Source organism: Triticum urartu, chromosome 5 (genome assembly GCF_003073215.2).
Source record: "Triticum urartu cultivar G1812 chromosome 5, Tu2.1, whole genome shotgun sequence".
Lineage (NCBI taxonomy): Eukaryota > Viridiplantae > Streptophyta > Magnoliopsida > Poales > Poaceae > Triticum > Triticum urartu.
Window position 1 is genome coordinate 559,817,461 of NC_053026.1, and position 26,958 is coordinate 559,844,418.

General features: G+C 42.9%; 1 protein-coding gene across 1 annotated transcript; it reads right to left on the reverse strand.

Moving 5' to 3' along the window:
* Positions 1 to 5,817: 5,817 nt before the first annotated feature.
* On the reverse strand, positions 5,818 to 6,723 carry LOC125506010 (probable calcium-binding protein CML41). Its single transcript, XM_048670893.1, has one exon. It carries the CDS (start codon positions 6,646 to 6,648, stop codon positions 6,088 to 6,090), a length of 561 nt encoding a protein of 186 aa, XP_048526850.1. The 5' UTR covers positions 6,649 to 6,723; the 3' UTR covers positions 5,818 to 6,087.
* Between the last annotated feature and the right edge of the window lie 20,235 nt (positions 6,724 to 26,958).

Consider the following 26,958-nt stretch of genomic DNA (forward strand, 5'->3'; position numbering starts at 1 on the left):
GTGGCGGCACTGTTCCCATGTAGGAATATTGTTCTCCCCACTCTTTCCATGTTCCCTTGGTGTGTTTATCATTGGCGAAGGGCATGTAGAGCTGCGTCTCCGATGGGTCTTTCGTGATCCGGTCAGTTTAGGTTTTCCTGGATCTGTCTGGATTCAGTCGGCGTTCGTGGTCTTTGGAGTTTCCACACGCCTTTATCGACATTTTCTTCTCCGGAATGACGATTTGCTTCGCAGTTCACGGCCGATGGCATCTCCTAGTCTGCACAGATGACTTCCTAGCCGTTGCTTCTACAAGCTTCTGGATTTCAAAAAGTTTTCTTCGCTAAGGCGGAGGCCCGGAGGCGACATCAAGCTATGGTCACGGTACACCATCTGGATGTAGGAGGAAGAAGACTTCCGCACCCCAAGAATTTGGAAGTAATTTTATTTTTTTGCATGGGTGTGTTTGTAAGGACCTGTAATACTTAATATATGGCCTTGGGCCCTTCCCAAAAAAGCTAGGTGCACTAGTTTTTCACAACATGTGTGTGTGTGTGCACGCGCTCGTATACGTCTGTGAGAGAAGAGAGGGGAGAGAAAGTCTGGGAAGGCAACACCACCACGTGAGATGCAATTCATCTTCGACGTGGCCATGGACAGTTAATCTTTGATATTGATGTTTTATTTGAACACTAGGTATAAACACAAATGTGCACAACAAGTTTTATATGCAATCTACTTGTAAATTATATTGTTGTCTAAAAGTTACACTACTATATGTGTGTTTTTGTATACTGTGGAACGGTGCAAATTTTATATAGTCTGTGTCAAAGTTTTGTCATAATTTAACATAAAGTATTTTTTTTCTTTTTTAGAGTATCCTTGATTATTCTATTTTTTTACCAGAGTACCCTTTCTTTATTCTACCTTACAAGAACTCATATTTTTGTCATAGTTCTAGTTTATTCTACCAAATAATGCCGGAACTTCCGAGAGAATCACTCTGATATCGCTACAAAAAAGTGTTCTCAGAAATGAGCTATCATGCGTGAAGATTCATGACTTTCAAGCCAAATGATCAATCTTATGGCCGCATTCATGGCATGGTTTATTCAAATGATCTCATATTTTGCACAATGGTGCATCTTGGAATTCCAAACAATGTTGCTTAAGGGAGTTTTCATTTTCTTTGCATGAAAAATCAATTTTCCATTTTCCGAGTGCCCGAAATGAGTTTTTTTGTGAAGGACCTACCATATATTTGTTGCAAAATTGGACCAAATCAATTTTATAAAATACTAGGACATATTTAATGCATAATTGAAAAAATGGTTGGGTGTCAAAAGTCTTGATCCACCTCTGGTGAAAAAGATAAATTTCTGCCGATTCAATAGGAAGCGGGTCAAATTTGAACTGCAACTACCTTATTGTTTGCTCTTTATTTTTCCCAAAAATCATTTCTAGGTACATAAGTATCTATTTAAGAATAAATACATGGTTTGGTGGCGATACGTCGAGTTTGGGATGGTGGCCCAAGGCCCCAACTCCAAAGCGTGTAAACTCGCATGCCCGTCGCGTGGTCACCGCGTGACCTTGGCGTTGACATGCGTTCTGGGAGGTATAGACATGTCTAGTGGGTTGGGAACTCCCCAGGTAGGTGCTAGGAACAAAATTACAACAGAAGAATCTCACGAGGAGACCGACCTATGCTCAAAGATGAATTAGCAGCCAAGTGTTTGATTAGCGGTATGGAAAATGCACATGGCCAATGGGTGTGAGTTTTGGCTAAGTATGATCATCTACTAAGAGGAATGTCTTCACAAATTTTCAGCTCAAAAGGAGGATCCTAGGTGGTACTTGCTTTGCAAAGTACCACACTGGACAAAAATATGAATGTTGAAGCTGGGCTCAAAATAATGAATGGATTGAGCTGAAATTTGGTGGAGGATGGTTATTTGGGCATAGGAAACACTGTAGAAAATTGATACCATTTGGACATGCCAAAGTGGTACTTCCTTCACAATGCTCTTCTTTGGACAGAAACTTGGGAAAATTAGTGAGAGAAATTGGATGAATGAAATGATCTCAAATTTGATGTAGGTAAGTTACATAGGTATGGTCATGCGCTTGTAAATTTTCAGATCATTTGGGTAAGCCTAGCTACTACTTACTTCATAAAGCTTATCTCGAGGTAGAAACTTTGGAAATTTCCGGAGAAAGATTTACCAGGAAAATGGAGCTGAATATTATCATGTGGCGATGATTTGGGTATGGAAGAGTGCCCAAAAAGTTTGAGGGTAATAGGAGGTTCTAGATAACACTTGCTTTGCAACGTGCCAATCTGGCCATAAAATATAAATTGAACCTGGGCTCACGTAGATGATTTGAATGAGCTTCAATTTGGAGGAGGGTGATAATTTGGGCATATGAAGGAACTGTATAAATTTCATGTCATTTGGATATATAAAAAAGGTACTTCCTTCACAATGCTTCTAGGTGGACAAAAACTTTGAAAATTTGCCGAGGAAGATTTGCTAGGAAAATGGAGCTAAATTTTGTCATGAGGCAATGATTTGAATAGAAAAAAATTCCCAAAAATTTCAAGGGCAATCAAGAATATATAAATAGCACTTCCTTCATAAAGTGTTGTTGTGAACAGAATAGGAAAATGAATATTGTTGAATTATTTTTGAACTAGGCAAGGAAGGATTTTTACATATTTGATGAAGATATGACCCAAAGAATTTATGATATATTTTTAGGAATTTTGGGAATGACAGAAATATAGGTTGCTTCACAACCTAGGACAAAAATTGGCACATGGACATGACACATAGGCAAAACTGACGAGGTGGCGCCAAGTCATACCAACCCACCACAGTTTACAAGGTTATGACCATCTATATTGGTCATGATCAGCTAGAAATAAGGCAGCAGACTAGTGTTGTCTGCTTTATGACCATTTCGTGTAAGGAAATTATGACTTTTCTGACCAAAATGGTCGATATAGTTTAAGGTTTGGAGCCCCCGAACAGCTTTTGACCAATTGGTCTCAAATGGTCATAAATCTATGACCAATTCTTCCAGGGTCACTGATAGAAAATCACTAGTTGACATATTTCTTGTAGTGTATCGAGAAACACCTATGATATCAAATAGCTCGAAGGTACTAGATGAAACGGGTTTGAAGGTACCAAATAAAGGATAGCATGTTTCTGCCACCGCACAATCAGGTGCTCATAAGTACTGAGGTTGACAGGACACCTACGAAAATGATGGAAAAAATGGCTAAGTCCTAGCCCGGAGGTAACTAGGTGACACCGTCGGGTGGTGGCCCACCCGTAGTGATCCTAACACCACACTACAACTAAGGGCACGAAGGGGCACTCATAGCCTCACATGGCACCATGTGTTTCCCGATGTATGGAGTCGGTGGGACGAGAATTATAGAGGCAAAGATAGATCTACCATCTATTAGGACGACCAATCAACGTAGAAACTTTGGCACACATGCACTTTTTTTTGTTGTTGCTAATATTCTACTCCATTATTCAACGTGTACATTAGTTCTGTCGAATCTATACTACTATATAGTGTAACAGTTGTGAATTGGACCTATAGATCAATCCTAACCATTGATCTGCTAAATCTAACTGATTACTAAACAGTAAGACTCAGCTACCTGCGAGCCTTCACGGCCATTTGGAGCTCCCAGCCTTCGGATCGCTGATTTGCTGTAACGTACGCACATGATTTCGTAGTTCACGTGCTAAGGCCGTTTCACGGGCCGCTGCTCCACAGTCTCACGTTAACTGGGCCGTAGATAAGCCCAGTCGAAAGTGCAAACCCATTCACACGCTAACAGGCCAGTCGTCCAGGTTTTCTGTTCCCAGCGATATCCCCCGCTGCTCCTCTGTTCGTTCGTCCGCAAAGCGCCGCCGCCGTCCTACGTCCCGTGGGCAAGCGCGTCTGCCTCCACTGCTCCTCTACTGCGCGACTGCCTCCGTGCCCTCCACTTGCGCATGATGGTCGTTGATTTACCGGGAGGATGTAAAAGAATGATGAGGTGACGGCAGTGGCATTCTTGATGACCAAATCGAGACGGTGCCGCCGGTAGCACAAGCTACGTGCTCAAGGCGTTGGCACATTGCCGCGAAATCCACAGGTAGAGATGCTCCTAGGGTCCGGCTGGTTGCACGTGAAGCGGGTGCACATTATATGTTCATTCTTGTGCTGATGGTTATATTGCTTTTCCTTGCTGATTGATTTCTAATCACGTGGGTCTACTACTGGGAAGTATGATCATGCCAAGTGCCAATTTCGTACTAATGTCTTCATTGGAAAAAGCTAAAGATATGTTACATCCCCTCCCGAATGGTTTTTACTCCCTCTGTTCACTTATATAAGACGTTTTAGTAAATTCAGACAGTGTACTAAACAGTTCAAACTCAGCTGTCTGAAACGCCTTATAAAAACGAACGGAGGGAGTACTATATTTCGTGGCCTCTTCCAAGTTGGCATGCCTTTGGCTCTTGTGCTTATAGGTTCATGTGATATATCAAAATTCTTTTTTCATCCTTAATAAGATATAAATGTCTTATAATTTGGATTTCAGCTACAAAAGAATTATTGAATCCTTACAATTCAAATGCATATTATATCAGACTTTCCACTACTCTAGCGTATATGCAAGGGATAATGTAATTACTATTTTCTGCCTTTTTATTTATAGCTGCATTGAAATGTATACATTACTGTATGATAATGGGCGGTCCTTTGATCCTAACTGTATTAAATTTTTTATTAGCATATCTGTTGAAAATACCAGTTTTTCAATAATAAACTCTTATCACTGACTTTTGGTTTTCAATCATGTGCAGTTACAAGGTGCACGCCTTAATTCGTTCGCGTTCCAAAAAGTTAAGTTTTTACATATGTCCAGACTATATTAATTATAATTAGTTGTCTGCTTGTATGTACTATTTTGTGTCTGGTTTTCATTTCTTATATGCATGCAATGTAATATGAACTATCTGAATTTTATAGTGTGTTGCAACAATCTACAAATTTCAACCAATTATATAATTCTTTTCTGAAAATGAACGGACGCGGCAACGCGCGCCTACATGTTCTAGTGAACAGTAAAACATGGATGTCTCCATCCTATTGTAGAACCATCGCGTCCCATCCTTCCTGGGAAAGGAAAAACCCATAACTAATGCCTCCTGGGCCATGTTGCAGCCTGAGCAGAGGAGACATTAAGCCCAAGCGAGATGGTCTGGTTAGGTTAATGGGAGAGAGTAGAATACCACTTTAAATTTCTTCTATGTGTCACCATCAGTGCGATTGTGTACTACTCCTCTATAAAGAAATATAAGGGTACTTTTGTTATACTTAATTTCTGCATTTGTATAATGACATTTGTGATTTTGTAACTAAAACCACTCTGTAATTTAAGACAGCATTGCACGTATATACATACTAGTAATTATTAGGTTTTGTATGTACCTGTCACAGAAGGCATCGGGTCGATTATCTTGACGCTATCTGTTAGAGGATCAACAGACATATTACGGCTCACGTGTAGAAAGAAGCTGAATGATTGTGATGCAATTGTAAATCTTAATTGTATTGTGATACTGTGTAAGATTTGGGGGAGAAAGTAACTGAATCTTGCTTCAATAGTATATATGCCTGGGATTCTGTAAATGCTGAGCTACCTTGCAGCTTCCTGCTAAGTCAGTGTTATTAACTCAGCCTTCCAGATGAGAAGACCAGACCTCTTCGGCTATTCCCATCTAAAATTTCAAACGGTGCACCACAGTGAAATGTGTCAATTTTTGTTCATGGAACTTCTCATTTTTCACTCCCTTACAGCCATTTCGCAGAGATGAAGCTCTGGAGAAAACACAGTCTTCTGTAAAAAAAATACTGAAGAAAAATAAATCAAGAGTATAGCTTCATTGATACAATGGTGTCACTTGTGAGACACCAAACAACACAAGATGAGATAGCAAATCTGTAACGCTCTGCATGGGCTCATCTGGATGCAATGTAGAGTATGAACAACCACCACTGGCATGAAGCCAGCTCTACCTAGCTAGCCAGCTAGCTCATCATCCTCTGGAACTCATGGAAGTCGAGGCCGCCGTCGCCGTCGACGTCGTAGGCCCGTATCATGGCCTCGCAGTCGGCGACGGACCGGTCGTCGCCGAGCTGGGCGAGCACCCGCCGCAGCCCCCTGGCCGTGATCCTCCCGGCGGGCTGGTCCACGGCGTTGAACACCTCGAACGCCCTCCTCAGGTCCTCCTCCTGGCTGCCCTCCCCCCTCTCCATCAGCGCCACGAATCCGGCGAAGTCGAGCAGGTACCCGCCTTCTGACGACGAGGACGGCACCGTCAGGTCGTCGCCCATGGACGCGAAGAAGGCGCTCAGCTCGGCGCCGGAGATCTTCCCGTCGTTGTCCCTATCGAAGTGCTGGAAGATCCTGCGCAGCTCCGACTTCCTGCTGCTGCCGGTGCCGGACGACCTCCTGCTCGAGGACGACCGAGCGACGGCAGCACCGGGGCTCGCCACGTCAGACCGGCCACAGAACAGCGGCAAGCCGAACCTGAAGCTGCTCTTTCCCGTCAGGCGCTTGGCCGGCTTCGAGATGCTCACGTTCTCCATGAACTGAACCTTGCGTACGTCACAACTCACAAACACTAGAAGATCACTGAAGAAGTGCACTTGTCCAATGCTAAATTGCTAATGCAGCTGTGGAAGAAAGGTATGCCATGAGCCTCCTTTTATAGGTGCTCGGCTGGGAGCTTGGGATGCCAAAACCGGAGCAGATTTGCAGGAGCTGCCATCTTTGTGTGTGCGTTTGACCGGTCATGATGAGAAGTTCGTTGGCAACTGCCTCGCCTTCCTCAGATACTGTCAGCTACTCCCCATAGGGCAACGTGATCACATGGCTCGCGATCCGAGCGCCGCCGTCCAACCAACAACGATATCTCCGATCGAGACAGCGCCCTACTTCTTTAGTGCTTCTCCTCAGTTCAGCGACTGACAACTGAGACACCTTCCACTGAGAATTTTAACTCTTGGCAGTTTGCAGGCCATCGGAAACTGTCAGGGAAAGCGCAAGTGATACAGTAGTATCTCTTCTTTCACGAGGTTGGGACGATGCAGATTTTGAATATTGGAAACTTATGGGTTCAGTGATAGTATCAACCGATCACAATGCTGATTCTTGATCTGGCTTTCTTGAAATGTCAAGTTTGGAAGGCAAAAAAAAAAGGAAAGAAGAAGAAGAAGATGGACACTGAGATTTCAAAAGAGATCTCCTTACTGCAGCTTGGGGAGCAGGGAAATCTGAAATTCTAATGCGATGGTTCAACAACAATGCAACCGCTGAACCTCCATGTGCCTCTCATGGATGCCATCAACCGCTAGGAGTTAGGAATTGTGCAGGTCACATGTTTGTGTGGCACCACCACATGGCACTAGATGCTGCTGCTTATCATCAGTCAGTTGGTAGATAAATAACCCACCTGAAGCTCATCATTGGGTTCCCGCATCCACTAGAAGAATCTTCCTGCTAGTTTATGCGCATCGTTAGTTTGACCAGAATGAAGATTGTCAGGTACCAACTTGGCATTCAAAACACAAGGTGTTGATACCCCCAAGTTCACCGCACCGACCACAAATATAATGATAGAAGGTTCATCACAACCAAGCATGTACTATAATTTTTCCAATGAGTCTGTATGACTCCAGAAGTTAAAGCATGTTACAGAAAAATTCAGTAGCTCTTTTTCCGGAAAACAGAGAAACCCCACATCGGTTAATGTAAGCGAAGTAATCTTCATTGTTGCAAAGTACCAATCTATAAAAAATTGAAATAGAGAACTAGTCTTAGAGGGAAGAACAACATGTTACATATTACACTCATGCAACATTAATCCTATTGCTAGACCTTCATTCAAACCGGTTGAACCTAACTCACCGGTTGAACATAACCCGAACTACCACCATCCAAGTGGCACACAGAGAGACCAAAGAATCACATGTCTCCACACATTGTAGCGAGTAAACCTATACAAATTTGGAACTATTTTTTTTAGAAAATTATCATTACAACAGGGACGTATATATAAAGCACACACGCCTACCTGGATTTGAACCTTAAGCTGTCTATTTGCCCCCTATAACCGATTCTTAAACACATTTGAGAAAAATATCAGCGAGGGCAGGAGCCACGAACACAGTCTGACTCAAAAGCATGCGAAAGGACAGGAGAGAAACAAATATTGAATTGTTTCCTCCATATTGCAATAGCAACACTTCTGAATGAAGGAAGTAATAGTTCGGCTTTCGTTGGTTTGACCGAGGAAAAATAAGAAGCATTGTGCATCCAACGAAACATTTCTACATCTAGCTACCTGTTAAGTTGACTACATTAACCACTGAACCAAATTAACCATGAAGGCCATTCTCACTAGTTAGTGTTTGTCAAAGCTAACATTCACCGAAACCCCCGTTATAGCATCTGCTAGTTAACATTCAACATGTTTTCTCTAAACAATGTTGGATAGTGCTCACTAAGTGGACAATCAACCAGCCATGAGTTTCTAAAAACGTGTGTTAGTGCCATTCATACGGTAGAAGAAATCATATTTGATCCACTTTAGTCGGAATCATAGGGCTTCAAAACAAGTTGTGATAATGTTTTAGAGCGGAAGTATTTGTTTCATAGTAGCTCTTGCCACACCATGTTCTCATCTAATAACTTAAGCAACCATTTGTAACTTTGATATTCTCCACTGCTAGTACACTTTTTAATGACATCGAGGCCCATAGTTAGATTTTAGTAATTAATGATGAGAAATCAAGGGACTAGTATGTGTGAAGTGTATGAACAAGATTGATTATCACAAGTGAAAAAGGAAAAGAAGGAAAACTTTAGGCTTCCGAGAAGTATATTGTGTGTTGGTGATATTATTGAGTCACAAAAGCCACACTATTTTAGAGGAGGTGTTCAAGGTGAACAATAAGTGATCATTGCTCTATCTTTTCTCGCTACAAAAAGGAAAAAAAAACAAATCATAAGTCGATTTTGAGCTGAAAACAACGGGACGCTAGACTATGTGGGGTGTGAACCCTAGTGTGATGGATATGAATAAGGGCGCTAGGGCGTTTGTTGATGGTAAGGATACCTACTCAGACGAGTTTCTACGGATTCCCAAGTCATGCACCCGATAGACACTCGTAGAGGATAAGCACATGTGAACTATGTCGGGGATCTGGCAATTATGGGAGAACATTCCCCATAGTAGTGGATCACCTAATTGTATCATATTCCATGAAGATAGCTACCGAACAACTGGCTCCTGCCTGCCTATACAAGGGACATGATAGCCCCTCCCAAAGGATAAAGACACATGGAAAGCATTATGTGCATAATCTAGTGCTTTGGATGAGTTCAACACTACTATAATCCCTTCATTGATCAATAAAGATATATAGGCAAGATGTAGTGCTATTACCCATTTGGGGCATGAACCTGGTAAAATCACCATGCCACCTTCATCGTTGGTGAGTTCCCTTTGGGTATCACCCATCCCTCTACTTCCTTCCACAACTAAACATAGATAGTAAGATCGACGGTGCATTAATCGTCGATATTTAGAGCATTGTTTGGACCTATGTTTAGGGTTGGTTGCTCTGTGAGGTGGGCTACCTGAGTAGTAAATCTCGGAGTGTCCAAACCAAACCTATGTCTGGGAGTATCTGGCCTCGCTCGATTCCCTTGCCGAACTATCGGGGCTAATGCCAAGAATGTTCACAGTCGGACTATTCGGGGCTTATGCCCCGTACTATCCGGATGTTGTTTTCCCCTATTGAAGTTGGTTTGACCAAGTTGTTGACCTACTAGAACATAGTACCCCCAAACAATCTGTGATTGATGGCTCAGATTCTCCATGGATGTTGGCTCAACTGCTCGTGGTTGCTCACTCGGAGATCATAGGTGTATTAAAATCATGTAATTCTTCTCTTGGATATAGATTTATACATAATGTTGTGTCCCCCTTTGCACCCAACTCTTTGTCTAAATTTGCATCCTTTGAGCACTCCCGGCCACCTCCAACCAATTTGAGCCAACCCTAAGTGGAAATAGCTCATGTTCTCTGAAGTTAGACGAATGGTCGCCAAATGTGTGGGAGCGACGTACCCGGCTGACTTGCATATCCAACATCTTCTAGGTAGAACTTATCATCAAGGATATTGATCCCATTAGGTCGAGCCATGTTTTCAGCAAGAATGTTTGCATCACGGGTTGATCCTTCCCAACCAGCTAACATATATGTGAACTTGAGATCGGAATCAACATCAAGAAGCATATTATGGCTAGTGTTGTGCTTGGTATCCCCATATGTTGTAGCTTGTGACCTTGCACTCTAGCATCAATTGTGCCAATACAATCCTATGATGGCATGAACAAACATGTATGGTTTAGAACAATACAATCATGTCATGGCATGAACTAACAGTTAGTACTGCTCCCCTTGAGATATCGATACCATTTGCAGCTCGTTCATATCTTCAACGAGTTAGACCAACATGTGATTTAATTATCTTTCCTCTCAGCTCTCTAATCGCAGAGAAGACCTGCTTGAAATACAAGGATACCTGAATGTGTTATCACTCTGAACCTTTGGTTATGACCTACAACATGAAGGAACATTGCTACACTTGCAGTTTCACAAAGGTGTGGATGCTATCTTTTAACAACAACTTTTCCCTAAACGCCTTCACCAGTTGGGCAAAGGGAGCCCTTCTCATTTCTAGCATGTCCAAACCTTTGCATCATTACGAATGTAGATGTAGTTCACACTCTCTATCCTCTCCCTTTCTCGGGGAAACATTGAAGCATATGTGACCACACTCCTGGAATTGCGACGAACCGTTCTCTTGTGGATTGTAGGATCGATACGTATGTCTAGAGGGGGGTGGGGTGAATAGACAACTAAGAAAAAGGACTCTTTTCCCAAATTTTAGTTTCCTTGGCAATTTTAAGATTTTCGATGGTAATCTAAGTGAAGGAAATATGCCCTAGAGGCAATAATAAAGTTATTATTTATTTCCTTATATCATGATAAATGTTTATTATTCATGCTAGAATTTTATTAACCGGAAACATGATACATGTGTGAATACATAGACAAATAGAGTGTCACTAGTATGCCTCTACTTGACTAGCTCATTGATCAAAGATGATTATGTTTCCTAGCCATAGACAAAGAGTTGTCATTTGATTAACGGGATCACATCATTAGGAGAATGATGTGATTGACTTGACCCATTCCGTTAGCATAACACTTGATCGTTTAGTTTATTGCTATTGCTTTCTTCATGACTTATACATGTTCCTATGACTATGAGATTATGCAACTCCCGTTTACCGGAGGAACACTTTGTGTGCTACCAAACGTCACAATGTAACTGGGTGATTATAAAGGTGCTCTACAGGTGTCTCCGAAGGTACTTGTTGGGTTGGCGTATTTCGAGATTAGGATTTGTCACTCCGATTGTCGGAGAGGTATCTCTGGGCCCACTCGGTAATGCACATCACTATAAGCCTTGCAAGCATTGCAACTAATGAGTTAGTTGCAGGATGATGTATTACAGAACGAATAAAGAGACTTGCCAGTAACGAGATTGAACTAGGTATTGAGATACCGACGATCGAATCTCGGGCAAGTAACATACCGATGACAAAGGGAACAAAGTATGTTGCTATGCGGTCTGACCGATAAAAGATCTTCATAGAATATGTGGGAGCCAATATGAGCATCCAGGTTTTGCTATTGGTTATTGACCGGAGACGTGTCTCGGTCATGTCTACATAGTTCTCGAACCCGTAGGGTCCGCACGCTTAAAGTTTCGGTGACGATTGTATTATGAGTTTATGTGATTTGATGTACCGAAGGTAGTTCGGAGTCCCGGATGAGATCAGGGACATGACGAGGAGTCTCGAAATGGTCGAGATGTAAAGATCGATATATTGGACGACTATATTCGGACATCGGAAAGGTTCCGAGTGATTCGGGTATTTTCGGGGGTACCGGGGAGTTACGGGAATACGAGGAAAAGTAATGGGCCTCATGGGCCAAGTGGTGGAAGAGAGGAGGCAGGGCGCGCGACCCCCCTAGCCCAAACCAAATTGGACTAGGGGGCCGGCCCCCCTTTCCTCCTTCTCCTCCTTCTCCTTCCTTCTCCTTCTCCTCCTTCCTTTCCTCCTCCTAGTAGGAGTAGGAAATGAAGGAAATATGCCCTAGAGGCAATAATAAAGTTATTATTTATTTCCTTATATCATGATAAATGTTTATTATTCATGCTAGAATTGTATTAACTAGAAACATAATACTTGTGTGAATACATAGACAAACTAAACATCACTAGTGTGCCTCTACTTGACTAGCTCGTTAATCAAAGATGGTTATGTTTCCTAACCATAGACATGTGTTGTCATTTGATTAACGGGATCACATCATTAGGAGAATGATGTGATTGACATGACCCATTCCATTAGCTTAGCACCCGATCGTTTAGTATGTTGCTATTGCTTTCTTCATGACTTATACATGTTCCTATGACTATGAGATTATGCAACTCCCGTTTGCCGGAGGAACACTTTGTGTGCTACCAAACGTCACAACGTAACTGGGTGATTATAAAGGAGCTCTACAGGTGTCTCCAAAGGTACATGTTGGGTGGGCGTATTTCGAGATTAGGATTTGTCACTCCGATTGTCGGAGAGGTATCTCTGGGCCCTCTCGGTAATGCACATCACATAAGCCTTGCAAGCATTGCAACTAATGAGTTAGTTGCGAGATGATGTATTACGAAACGAGTAAAGAGACTTGCCGGTAACGAGATTGAACTAGGTATTGAGATACCGACGATCGAATCTCGGGCAAGTAACATATCGATGACAAAGGGAACAAAGTATGTTGTTATGCGGTCTGACCGATAAAAGATCTTCATAGAATATGTGGGAGCCAATATGAGCATCCAGGTTCCGCTATTGGTTATTGACCGGAGACATGTCTCGGTCATGTCTACATTGTTCTCGAACCCGTAGGGTCCGCACACTTAACGTTACGATGACAGTTTTATTATGACTTTATATATTTTGATGTACCGAAGTTTGTTCGGAGTCCTGGATGTGATCACGGACATGACGAGGAGTCTCTAAATGATCGAGACATAAAGATTGATATATTGGACGGCTATATTCGGACACCGGAAGTGTTCCGGGTGATTTCGGAGAAAACCAGAGTGCCGGAGGGTTACCGGAACCCCCCCGGGAGAAGTAATGGGCCTTATGGGCCCTAGTGGAGTGAGAGAGGGGCGGCCAGGGTGGGCCGTGCGCCCCCTCCCCCTCTGGTCCGAATTGGACTAGGAGAGGGGGGGCGGCGCCCCCCTTTCCTTCTCCCTCTCCCCCTTCCTTTCCCCCTCCTAGTAGGAGTAGGAAAGAGGGGAGTCCTACTCCTACTAGGAGGAGGACTCCTCCTCCTTGGTGCGCCCTAGGGTCGGCCGGCCTCCCCCCTTGCTCCTTTATATACGGGGGCAGGGGGCACCTCTAGACACACAAGTTGATCTTCAAGATCGTTCTCTTAGCCGTGTGCGGTGCTCCCCTCCACCATAGTCCTCGATAATATTGTAGTGGTGCTTAGACGAAGCCCTGCGACAGTAGAACATCAAGATCGTCAACATGCCGTCGTGCTGACGGAACTCTTCCCCGATACTTTGCTGGATCGGAGTCCGGGGATCGTCATCGAGCTGAACGTGTGCTAGAACTCGGAGGTGCCATAGTTTCGGTGCTTGATCGGTCGGGCCGTGAAGACGTACCACTACATCAACCGCGTTGTCATAATGCTTCCGCTGTCGGTCTACGAGGGTACGTAGATTACACTCTCCCCTCTCGTGGTTATGCATCACCATGATCTTGCGTGTGCGTAGGAATTTTTTTGAAATTACTACGTTCCCCAACAGTGGCATCCGAGCCTAGGTTTTATGTGTTGATGTTATATGCACGAGTAGAAGACAAGTGAGTTGTGGGCAATATAAGTCATATTGCTTACCAGCATGTCATACTTTGGTTCGGCGGTATTGTTGGATGAAGCGGCTCGGACCGACATTACGCGTACGCGAGACTGGTTCTACCGACGTGCTTTGCACACAGGTGGCTGGCGGGTGTCAGTTTCTCCAACTTTAGTTGAACCGAGTGTGGCTATGCCCGGTCCTTGCGAAGGTTAAAACAACACCAACTTGACAAACTATCATTGTGGTTTTGATGCGTAGGTAAGATTGGTTCTTGCTTAAGCCCGTAGCAGCCACGTAAAACTTGCAACAAACAAAGTAGAGGACGTCTAACTTGTTTTTGCAGGGCATGTTGTGATCTGATATGGTCAAGACATGATGCTAAATTTTATTGTATGAGATGATCATGTTTTGTAACCGAGTTATCGGCAACTGGCAGGAGCCATATGGTTGTCGCTTTATTGTATGCAATGCAATCGCGATGTAATGCTTTACTTTTATCACTAAGCGGTAGCGATAGTCGTAGAAGCACAAGCTTGGCGAGACGACAACGATGCTACGATGGAGATCAAGGTGTCACGCCGGTGACGATGGTGATCACGACGGTGCTTCGGAGATGGAGATCACAAGCACAAGATGATGATGGCCATATCATATCACTTATATTGATTGCATGTGATGTTTATCCTTTTATGCATCTTATCTTGCTTTGATTGACGGTAGCATTATAAGATGATCTCTCTCTAAATTATCAAGAAGTGTTCTCCCTGAGTATGCACCGTTGCGAAAGTTCTTCGTGCTGAGACACCACGTGATGATCGGATGTGATAGGCTCTACGTTCAAATATAACGGGTGCAAAACAGTTGCACACGCGGAATACTCAGGTTATACTTGACGAGCCAAGCATATACAGATATGGCCTCGGAACACGGAGACCGAAAGGTCGAGCGTGAATCATATAGTAGATATGATCAACATAACGATGTTCACCATTGAAAACTACTCCATCTCACGTGATGATCGGTTATGGTTTAGTTGATTTGGATCACGTAATCACTTAGAGGATTAGAGGGATGTCTATCTAAGTGGGAGTTCTTTAATTAATTTGATTAACTGAACTTAAATTTATCATGAAACTTAGTACCTGATTAGTATCTTGCTTGTTTATGTTATGTTTGATTGTAGATAGATGGCCTCGTGCTGTTGTTCCGTTGAATTTTAATGCGTTCCTTGAGAAAGCAAAGTTGAAAGATGATGGTAGCAATTACACGGACTGGGTCGTAACTTGAGGATTATCCTCATTGCTGCACAGAAGAATTACATCCTGGAAGCACCGCTGGGTGCCAGGCCTGCTGCTGGAGCAACGCCGGATGTTATGAACGTCTGGCAGAGCAAAGCTGATGACTACTCAATAGTTCAGTGTGCCATGCTTTACGGCTTAGAATCAGGACTTCAACGACGTTTTGAACGTCATGGAGCATATGAGATGTTCCAGGAGTTGAAGTTAATATTTCAAGCAAATGCCCGGATTGAGAGATATGAAGTCTCCAATAAGTTCTATAGCTGCAAGATGGAGGAGAACAGTTCTGTCAGTGAGCATATACTCAAAATGTCTAGGTATAATAATCACTTGATTCAATTGGGAGTTAATCTTCCAGATGATTGCGTCATTGACAGAATTCTCCAATCACTGCCACCAAGCTACAAGAGCTTCGTGATGAACTATAATATGCAAGGGATGAATAAGACTATTCCCGAGCTCTTCGCAATGCTGAAAGCTGCGGAGGTAGAAATCAAGAAGGAGCATCAAGTGTTGATGGTCAACAAGACCACTAGTTTCAAGAAAAAGGGCAAAGGGAAGAAGAAGGGGAACTTCAAAAAGAACGGCAAGCAAGTTGCTACTCAAGAGAAGAAACCCAAACCTGGACCTAAGCCTGAAACTGAGTGCTTCTATTGCAAGCAGAGAGGTCACTGGAAGCGGAACTGCCCCATGTATGTGGCGGATAAGAAGGATGGCAAGGTGAACAAAGGTATATGTGATATACATGTTATTGATGTGTACCTTACTAATGCTCGCAGTAGCACCTGGGTATTTGATACTAGTTATGTTGCTAATATTTGCAACTCGAAACAGGGACTACGGATTAAGCGAAGATTGGCTAAGGACGAGGTGACGATGCGCGTGGGAAACGGTTCCAAAGTCGATGTAATCGCAGTCGGCACGCTACCTCTACATCTACCTTCGGGATTAATATTAGACCTAAATAATTGTTATTTGGTGCCAGCGTTAAGCATGAACATTGTATCTGGATCTTGTTTGATGTGAGACGGTTATTCATTTAAATCAGAGAATAATGGTTGTTCTATTTATATGAGTAATATCTTTTATGGTCATGCACCCTTGAAGAGTGGTCTATTCTTGTTGAATCTCGATAGTAGTAATACACATATTCATAATGTTGAAGCCAAAAGATGCAGAGTTGATAATGATAGTGCAACTTATTTGTGGCACTGCCGTTTAGGTCATATCGGTGTAAAGCGCATGAAGAAACTCCATACTGATGGACTTTTGGAACCACTTGATTATGAATCACTTGGTACTTGCGAACCGTGCCTCATGGGCAAGATGACTAAAACGCCGTTCTCCGGTACTATGGGGAGAGCAACAGATTTGTTGGAAATCATACATACAGATGTATGTGGTCCGATGAATATTGAGGCTCGTGGCGGATATCGTTATTTTCTCACCTTCACAGATGATTTAAGCAGATATGGGTATATCTACTTAATGAAACATAAGTCTGAAACATTTGAAAAGTTCAAAGAATTTCAGAGTGAAGTTGAAAATCATCGTAACAAGAAAATAAAGTTTCTACGATCTGATCGTGGAGGAGAATATTTGAGTTACGAGTTTGGTGTACATTTGAAAAATTGTGGAATAGTTTCGCAACTCACGCCACCCGGAACACCTAGCGTAATGGTGTGTCCGAACGTCGTAATCGTACTTTACTAGATATGGTGCGATCTATGATGTCTCTTACTGATTTACCGCTATCGTTTTGGGGATATGCTCTTAGAGACGGCCGCATTCACGTTAAATAGGGCACCATCAAAATCCGTTGAGACGACGCCTTATGAACTGTGGTTTGGCAAGAAACCAAAGTTGTCGTTTCTGAAAGTTTGGGGCTGTGATGCTTATGTGAAAAAGCTTCAACCTGATAAGCTCGAACCCAAATCGGAGAAATGTGTCTTCATAGGATATCCAAAGGAAACTATTGGATACACCTTCTATCACAGATCCGAAGGCAAGACTTTTGTTGCTAAATTCGGAAACTTTCTAGAGAAGGAGTTTCTCTCGAAAGAAGTGAGTGGGAGGAAAGTAGAACTTGATGAGGTAACTGTATCTGCTCCCTTATTGGAAAGTAGTTCATCACAGAACTGTGTTCCTGTGACACCTACACCAATTAGTGAGGAAGCTAATGATGATGATCATGTAACTTCAGATCAAGTTACTACCGAACCTCGTAGTAAAACCAGAGTAGATCCGCACCAGAGTGGTACGGTAATCCTGTTCTGGAAGTCATGCTACTAGATCATGATGAACCTACGAACTATGAAGAAGCGATGGTGAGCCCAGATTCCGAAAGTGGCTTGAAGCCATGAAATCTGAGATGGGATCCATGTATGAGAACAAAGTATGGACTTTGGTTGACTTGCCCGATGATCGGCAAGCAATTGAGAATAAATGGATCTTCAAGAAGAAGACTGACGCTGACGGTAATATTACTGTCTACAAAGCTCGACTTGTCGCAAAAGGTTTTCGGCAAGTTCAAGGGATTGACTACGATGAGACCTTCTCACCCGTAGCGATGCTTAAGTCTGTCCGAATCATGTTAGCAATTGCCGCATTTTATGATTATGAAATTTGGCAGATGGATGTCAAAACTGCATTCCTGAATGGATTTCTGGAAGAAGAGTTGTATATGATGCAACCAGAAGGTTTTGTCGATCCAAAGGGAGCTAACAAAGTGTGCAAGCTCCAGCGATCCATTTATGGACTGGTGCAAGCCTCTCGGAGTTGGAATAAACGCTTTGATAGTGTGATCAAAGCATTTGGTTTTATACAGACTTTTGGAGAAGCCTGTATTTACAAGAAAGTGAGTGGGAGCTCTGTAGCATTTCTGATATTATATGTAGATGACATATTACTAATTGGAAATGATATAGAATTTCTGGATAGCATAAAGGGATACTTGAATAAGAATTTTTTCAATGAAAGACCTCGGTGAAGCTGCTTACATATTAGGCATTAAGATCTATAGAGATAGATCAAGACGCTTAATTGGACTTTCACAAAGCACATACCTTGACAAAGTTTTGAAGAAGTTCAAAATGGATCAAGCAAAGAAAGGGTTCTTGCCTGTGTTACAAGGTGTGAAGTTGAGTCAGACTCAATGCCCGACCACTGCAGAAGATAGAGAGAAAATGAAAGATGTTCCCTATGCTTCAGCCATAGGATCTATCATGTATGCAATGCTGTGTACCAGACCTGATGTGTGCCTTGCTATAAGTCTAGCAGGGAGGTACCAAAGTAATCCAGGAGTGGATCACTGGACAGCGGTCAAGAACATCCTGAAATACCTGAAAAGGACTAAGGATATGTTTCTCATATATGGAGGTGACAAAGAGCTCATCGTAAAGGTTACGTTGATGCAAGCTTTGACACTGATCCGAACGATTCTAAATCGCAAACGGATACGTGTTTACATTAAACGGTGGAGCTGTCAGTTGGTGCAGCTCTAAACAAAGCGTTGTAGCGGGATCTACATGTGAAGCGGAGTACATAGCTGCTTCGGAAGCAGCAAATGAAGGAGTCTGGATGAAGGAGTTCATATCCGATCTAGGTGTCATACCTAGTGCATCGGGTCCAATGAAAATCTTTTGTCACAATACTGGTGCAATTGCCTTGGCAAAGGAATCCAGATATCACAAGAGAACCAAGCACATCAAGAGACGCTTCAATTCCATCCGGGATCTAGTCTAGGTGGGAGACATAGAGATTTGCAAGATACATACGGATCTGAATGTTGCAGGCCCATTGACTAAGCCTCTTCCACGAGCAAAATATGATCAGCACCAAGGCTCCATGGTTGTTAGAATCATTACGGTATAATCTAGATTATTGACTCTAGTGCAAGTGGGAGACTGAAGGAAATATGCCCTAGAGGCAATAATAAAGTTATTATTTATTTCCTTATAATCATGATAAATGTTTATTATTCATGCTAGAATTGTATTAACCGGAAACATAATACATGTGTGAATACATAGACAAACAAAGTGTCACTAGTATGCCTCTACTTGACTAGCTCGTTAATCAAAGATGGTTATGTTTCCTAACCATGAACAATGAGTTGTTATTTGATTAACGGGATCACATCATTAGTTGAATGATCTGATTGACATGACCCATTCCATTAGCTTAGCACCCGATCGTTTAGTATGTTGCTATTGCTTTCTTCATGACATATACATGTGTTCCTATGACTATGAAATTATGCAACTACCGTTTGCCGGAGGAACACTTTGTGTGCTACCAAACGTCACAACGTTACTGGGTGATCATAAAGGAGCATTACAGGTGTCTCCAAAGGTACATGTTGGGTTGGCGTATTTCGAGATTAGGATTTGTCACTCCGATTATCGGAGAGGTATCTCTGGGCCCTCTCGGTAATGCACATCACATAAGCCTTGCAAGCATTACAACTAACATGTTAGTTGTGAGATGATGTATTACGGAACGAGTAAAGAGACTTGCCGGTAACGAGATTGAACTAGGTATTGGATACCGACGATCGAATCTCGGGCAAGTAACATACCGATGACAAAGGGAACAACGTGTGTTGTTATGCGGTCTGACCGATAAAGATCTTCGTAGAATATGTAGGAGCCAATATGGGCATCCAGGTCCCGCTATTGGTTATTGACCGGAGACGTGTCTCGGTCATGTCTACATTATTCTCGAACCGTAGGGTCCGCACGCTTAACGTTACAATGACAGTTATTATGAGTTTATGCATTTTGATGTACCGAAGGTTGTTCGGAGTCCCGGATGTGATCACGGACATGACGAGGAGTCTCGAAATGGTCGAGACATAAAGATTGATATATTGGAAGCCTATGTTTGGATATCGGAAGTGTTCCGGGTGAAATCGGGATTTTACCGGAGTACCGGGAGGTTACCGGAACCCCCCGGGAGCTATATGGGCCTTAGTGGGCTTTAGTGGAAAGGAGAAAGGGGCAGCCCAAGGTGGCTGTGCGCCTCCCCCCTTCCCCTAGTCCTATTTGGACTAGGAGAGGTGGCCGGCCCCCTCTCTCTCTTTCCCCCCTCAAGGAATCCTATTCCAACTAGGATTGGGGGGGAATCCTACTCCCAGAGGGAGTAGGACTCTCCTAGTGCGCCCTCCCTTGGCCGGCCAGCCTCCCCCCTCTAGTCCTTTATATACAGAGGCAGGGCACCCCAAAGAACACACAAGTTGATCCACGTGATCTAGTCCTTAGCCGTGTGCGGCGCCCCCAGCCACCATAGTCCTTGATATTACTGTAGCGGAGTTTAGGCGAAGCCCTGCTGCTGTAGTGCATCAAGATCGTCACCACGCCGTCGTGCTGACGGAACTCTTCCCCGACACTTTGCTGGATCAGAGTCCGGGGATCGTCATCGAGCTGTACGTGTGCTAAGAACTCGGAGGTGCCGGAGTAACGGTGCTTGGATCGGTCGGATCGGGAAGACGTACGACTACTTCCTATACATTGCGTCAACGCTTCCGCAGTCGGTCTGCGTGGGTACGTAGACAACACTCTCCCCTCTCGTTGCTATACATCACCATGATCTTGCGTGTGCGTAGGAATTTTTTTGAAATTACTCTGTTCCCCAACAGTGGCATCCGAGCCTAGGTTATTTATGTTGATGTTATATGCACGAGTAGAACACAAGTGAGTTGTGGGCGATATAAGTCATACTGCCTACCAGCATGTCATACTTTGGTTCGGCGGCATTGTTGGACGAGACGACCCGGACCAACATTACGCGTACGCTTACGCGAGACCGGTTCCCCCGACGTGCTTTGCACATAGGTGGCTTGCGGGCGACTGTCTCTCCAACTTTAGTTGAACCAAGTGTGGCTACGCCCGGTCCTTGTGAAGGTTAAAACGGAGTCTATTTGACAAACTATCGTTGTGGTTTTGATGCGTAGGTGAGATTGGTTCTTGCTTAAGCCCGTAGCAGCCACGTAAAACTTGCAACAACAAAGTAGAGGACGTCTAACTTGTTTTTGCAGGGCATGTTGTGATGTGATATGGTCAAGGCATGATGCTAAATTTTATTGTATGAGATGATCATGTTTTGTAACCGAGTTATCGGCAACTGGCAGGAGCCATATGGTTGTCGCTTTATTGTATGCAATGCAATCGCGATGTAATGCTTTACTTTATCACTAAGCGGTAGCGATAGTCGTGGAAGCATAAGATTGGCAAGACGACAACGATCCTACGATGGAGATCAAGGTGTCACGCCGGTGATGATGGTGATCATGACGGTGCTTCGGAGATGGAGATCACAAGCACAAGATGATGATGGCCATATCATATCACTTATATTGATTGCATGTGATGTTTATCTTTTTATGCATCTTATCTTGCTTTGATTGACGGTAGCATTATAAGATGATCTCTCACAAAATTATCAAGAAGTGCTCTCCCTGAGTATGCACCGTTGCCAAAGTTTGTCGTGCCCAGACACCACATGATGATCGGGTGTGATAAGCTCTACGTCCATCTACAACGGGTGCAAGCCAGTTTTGCACACGCAGAATACTCAGGTTAAACTTGACGAGCCTAGCATGTGCAGATATGGCCTCAGAACACTGAGACCGAAAGGTCGGGTGTGAATCATATAGTAGATATGATCAACATATTGATGTTCACCATTCAAAGCTACTCCATTTCACATGATGATCGGTTATGGTTTAGTTGATTTGGATCACGTGATCACTTAGAAGATTAGAGGGATGTCTTTCTAAGTGGGAGTTCTTAAGTAATATGATTAATTGAACTTAAATTTATCATGAACTTAGTACCTGATAGTATCTTGCCTGTCTATGTTTGATTGTAGATAGATGGCCCGTGCTGTTGTTCCGTTGAATTTTAATGCGTTCCTTGAGAAAGCAAAGTTGAAAGATGATGGTAACAATTACACGGACTGGGTCCGTAACTTGAGGATTATCCTCATTACTGCACAGAAGAATTACGTCCTAGAAGCACCGCTAGGTGCCAGGCCTGCTGCTGGAGCAACACCAGATGTTATGAACGTCCGGCAGAGCAAAGCTGATGACTACTCGATAGTTCAGTGTGCCATACTTTACGGCTTAGAATCGGTACTTCAACGACGTTTTGAACGTCATGGAGCATATGAGATGTTCCAGGAGTTGAAGTTAATATTTCAAGCAAATGCCCGGATTGAGAGATATGAAGTCTCCAATAAATTCTATAGCTGCAAGATGGAGGAGAATAGTTCTGTCAGTGAACATATACTCAAAATGTCTGGGTATCATAATCACTTGACTCAACTGGGAGTTAATCTTCCTGTTGATAGTGTCATTGACAGAGTTCTTCAATCACGGCCACCAAGCTACAAGAGCTTCGTGATGAACTATAACATGCAAGGGATGGATAAGACAATTCCCGAGCTCTTCGCAATGCTAAAGGCTGCGGAGGTAGAAATCAAGAAGGAGCATCAAGTGTTGATGGTTAACAAGACCGCCAGTTTCAAGAAAGAGGGCAAAGGGAAGAAGAAGGGGAACTTCAAGAAGAACAGTAAGCAAGTTACTGCTCAGGAGAAGAAACCCAAATCTGGACCTAAGCCTGAAACTGAGTGCTTCTACTGCAAGCAGACTGGACACTGGAAGCGGAACTGCCCCAAGTATTTGGCGGATAAGAAGGATGGCAAGGTGAACAAAGGTATATGTGATATACATGTTATTGATGTGTACCTTACTAGAGCTCACAGTAGCACCTGGGTATTTGACACTGGTTCTGTTGCTAACATTTGCAACTCGAAACAGGGACTACGGATTAAGCGAACACTGGCAAAGGACGAGGTGATGATGCGCGTGGGAAATGGTTCCAAAGTCGATGTGATTGCGGTCGGCACGCTACCTCTACATCTACCTTCGGGGTTAGTTTTAGACCTAAATAATTGTTATTTGTTGCCAGCGTTGAGCATGAACATTATATCTGGATATTGTTTTTGATGCGAGATGGTTATTCATTTAAATCAGAGAATAATGGTTGTTCTATTTATATGAGTAATATCTTTTATGGTCATGCACCCTTGAAGAGTGGTCTATTTTTGATGAATCTCGATAGCAGTGATACACATATTCATAATGTTGAAACCAAAAGATGCAGAGTTGATAATGATAGTGCAACTTATTTGTGGCACTGCCGTTTAGGTCATATCGGTGTAAAGCGCATGAAGAAACTCCATACTGATGGACTTTTGGAAACACTTGATTATGAATCACTTGGTACTTGCGAACCGTGCCTCATGGGCAAGATGACCAAAACGTCGTTCTCCGGTACTATGGAGAGAGCAACGGATTTGTTGGAAATCATACATACCGATGTATGTGGTCCGATGAATATTGAGGCTCGTGGCGGATATCGTTATTTTCTCACCTTCACAGATGACTTAAGCAGATATGGGTATATCTACTTAATGAAACATAAGTCTGAAACATTTGAAAAGTTCAAAGAATTTCAGAGTGAAGTTGAAAATCATCGTAACAAGAAAATAAAGTTTTTACGATCTGATCGTGGAGGAGAATATTTGAGTTACGAGTTTGGTCTACATTTGAAACAATGCGGAATAGTTTCGCAACTCACGCCACCCGGAACACCACAGCGTAATGGTGTGTCCGAACGTCGTAATCGTACTTTAGTAGATATGGTACGATCTATGATGTCTCTTACAGATTTACCGCCTATCGTTTTGGGGTTATGCTTTAGAGATGGCTGCATTCACGTTAAATAGGGCACCATCGAAATCCGTTGAGACCACGCCTTATGAACTATGGTTTGGCAAGAAACCAAAGTTGTTGTTTCTGAAAGTTTGGGGCTGCGATGATTATGTGAAAAAGCTTCAACCTGATAAGCTCAAACCCAAATAGGAGAAATGTGTCTTCATAGGATACCCAAAGGAAACTGTTGGGTACACCTTCTATCAAAGATCCGAAGGCAAGACTTTCGTTGCTAAGAATGGATCCTTTCTAGAGAAGGAGTTTCTCTCGAAAGAAGTGAGTGGGAGGAAAGTAGAACTTGATGAGGTAACTGTACCTGCTCCCTTATTGGAAAGTAGTACATCACAGAAACCGGTTTCTGTGACACCTACACCAATTAGTGAGGAAGCTAATGATAATGATTGTGAAACTTCAGATCAAGTTACTACCGAACCTCGTAGATCAACCAGAATAAGATCCGCACCAGAGTGGTACGGTAATCCTGTTCTGGAAGTCATGCTACTAGATCATGATGAACCTACGAACTATGAAGAAGCGATGGTGAGCCCAGATTCCGCAAAATGGCTTGAAGCCATGAAATCTGAGATGGGATCCATGTATGAGAACAAAGTGTGGACTTTGGTTGACTTGCCCGTTGATCGGCAAGCAATTGAGAATAAATGGATCTTCAGAAGAAGACTGACGCTGACAGTAATGTTACTGTCTACAAAGCTCGACTTGTTGCAAAAGGTTTTCGACAAGTTCAAGGGATTGACTACGATGAGACCTTCTCACCCGTAGCGATGCTTAAGTCTGTCTGAATCATGTTAGCAATTGCCGCATTTTATGATTATGAAATTTGGCAAATGGATGTTAAAACTACATTCCTGAATGGATTTCTGGAAGAAGAGTTGTATATGATGCAGCCAGAAGGTTTTATCGATCCAAAGGGAGCTAACAAAGTGCGCAAGCTCCAGTGATCCATTTATGGACTGGTGCAAGCCTCTCGGAGTTGGAATAAACGCTTTGATAGTGTGATCAAAGCATTTGGTTTTGTACAGACTTTTGGAGAAGCCTGTATTTACAAGAAAGTGAGTGGGAGCTATGTAGCATTTCTGATATTATATGTGGATGACATATTATTGATTGGAAATGATATAGAATTTCTGGATAGCATAAAGGGATATTTGAATAAGTGTTTTTCATTGAAAGACCTCGGTGAAGCTGCTTACATATTGGTCATTAAGATCTATAGAGATAGATCAAGACGCTTAATTGGACTTTCACAAAGCACATACCTTGACAAAGTTTTGAAGAAGTTCAAAATGGATTAGGCAAAGAAAGGATTCTTGCCTGTGTTACAAGGTGTGAAGTTGAGTAAGACTCAATGTCCGACCACCGCAGAAGAAAGATCGAAAATGAAAGATGTTCCCTATGCTTCAGCCATAGGCTCTATCATGTATGCAATGTTGTGTACCAGACCTGATGTGTGCCTTGCTATAAGTCTAGCAGGGAGGTACCAAAGTAATTCTGGAATGGATCACTAGACAGCAGTCAAGAACATCCTGAAGTACCTTAAAAGGACTAAGGATATGTTTCTCATATATGGAGGTGACAAAGAGCTCATCGTAAATGGTTACGTTGATGCAAGCTTTGACACTGATCCAGACGATTCTAAATCGCAAACCGGATACGTGTTTATATTGAACGGTGGAGCTGTCAGTTGGTGCAGTTTTAAACAAAGCGTCGTGGCGGGATCTACATGTGAAGCGGAGTACATAGCTGCTTCGGAAGCAGCAAATGAAGGAGTTTGGATGAAGGAGTTCATATCCAATCTAGGTGTCATACCTAGTGCATCGGGTCCAATGAAAATCTTTTGTGACAATACTGGTGCAATTGCCTTGGCGAAGGAATTCAGATTTCACAAGAGAACCAAGCACATCAAGAGACGCTTCAATTCCATTCGGGATTTAGTCCAAGTGGGAGACATAGAAATTTGCAAGATACATGCGGATATGAATGTTGCAGACCCGCTGACTAAGCCTCTTCCACGAGCAAAACATGATCAGCACCAAGGCTCCATGGGTGTTAGAATCATTACGGTGTAATCTAGATTATTGACTCTAGTGCAAGTGGGAGACTAAAGGAAATATGCCCTAGAGGCAATAATAAAGTTATTATTTATTTCCTTATATCATGATAAATGTTTATTATTCATGCTAGAATTGTATTAACCGGAAACATGATACATGTGTGAATACATAGACAAACAGAGTGTCACTAGCATGCCTCTACTTGACCTCATTGATCAAAGATGGTTATGTTTCCTAGCCATAGACAAAGAGTTGTCATTTGATTAACGGGATCACATCATTAGGAGAATGATGTGATTGACTTGACCCATTCCGTTAGCATAGCACTTGATCGTTTAGTTTATTGCTATTGCTTTCTTCATGACTTATACATGTTCCTATGACTATGAGATTATGCAACTCCCGTTTACCGGAGGAACACTTTGTGTGCTACCAAACGTCACAACGTAACTGGGTGATTATAAAGGTGCTCTACAGGTGTCTCCAAAGGTACTTGTTGGGTTGGCGTATTTCGAGATTAGGATTTGTCACTCCGATTGTCGGAGAGATATCTCTGGGCCCACTCGGTAATGCACATCACTATAAGCCTTGCAAGCATTGCAACTAATGAGTTAGTTGCGGGATGATGTATTACGGAACGAGTAAAGAGACTTGCCGGTAACGAGATTGAACTAGGTATTGAGATACCGACGATCGAATCTCGGGCAAGTAACATACCGATGACAAAGGGAACAACATA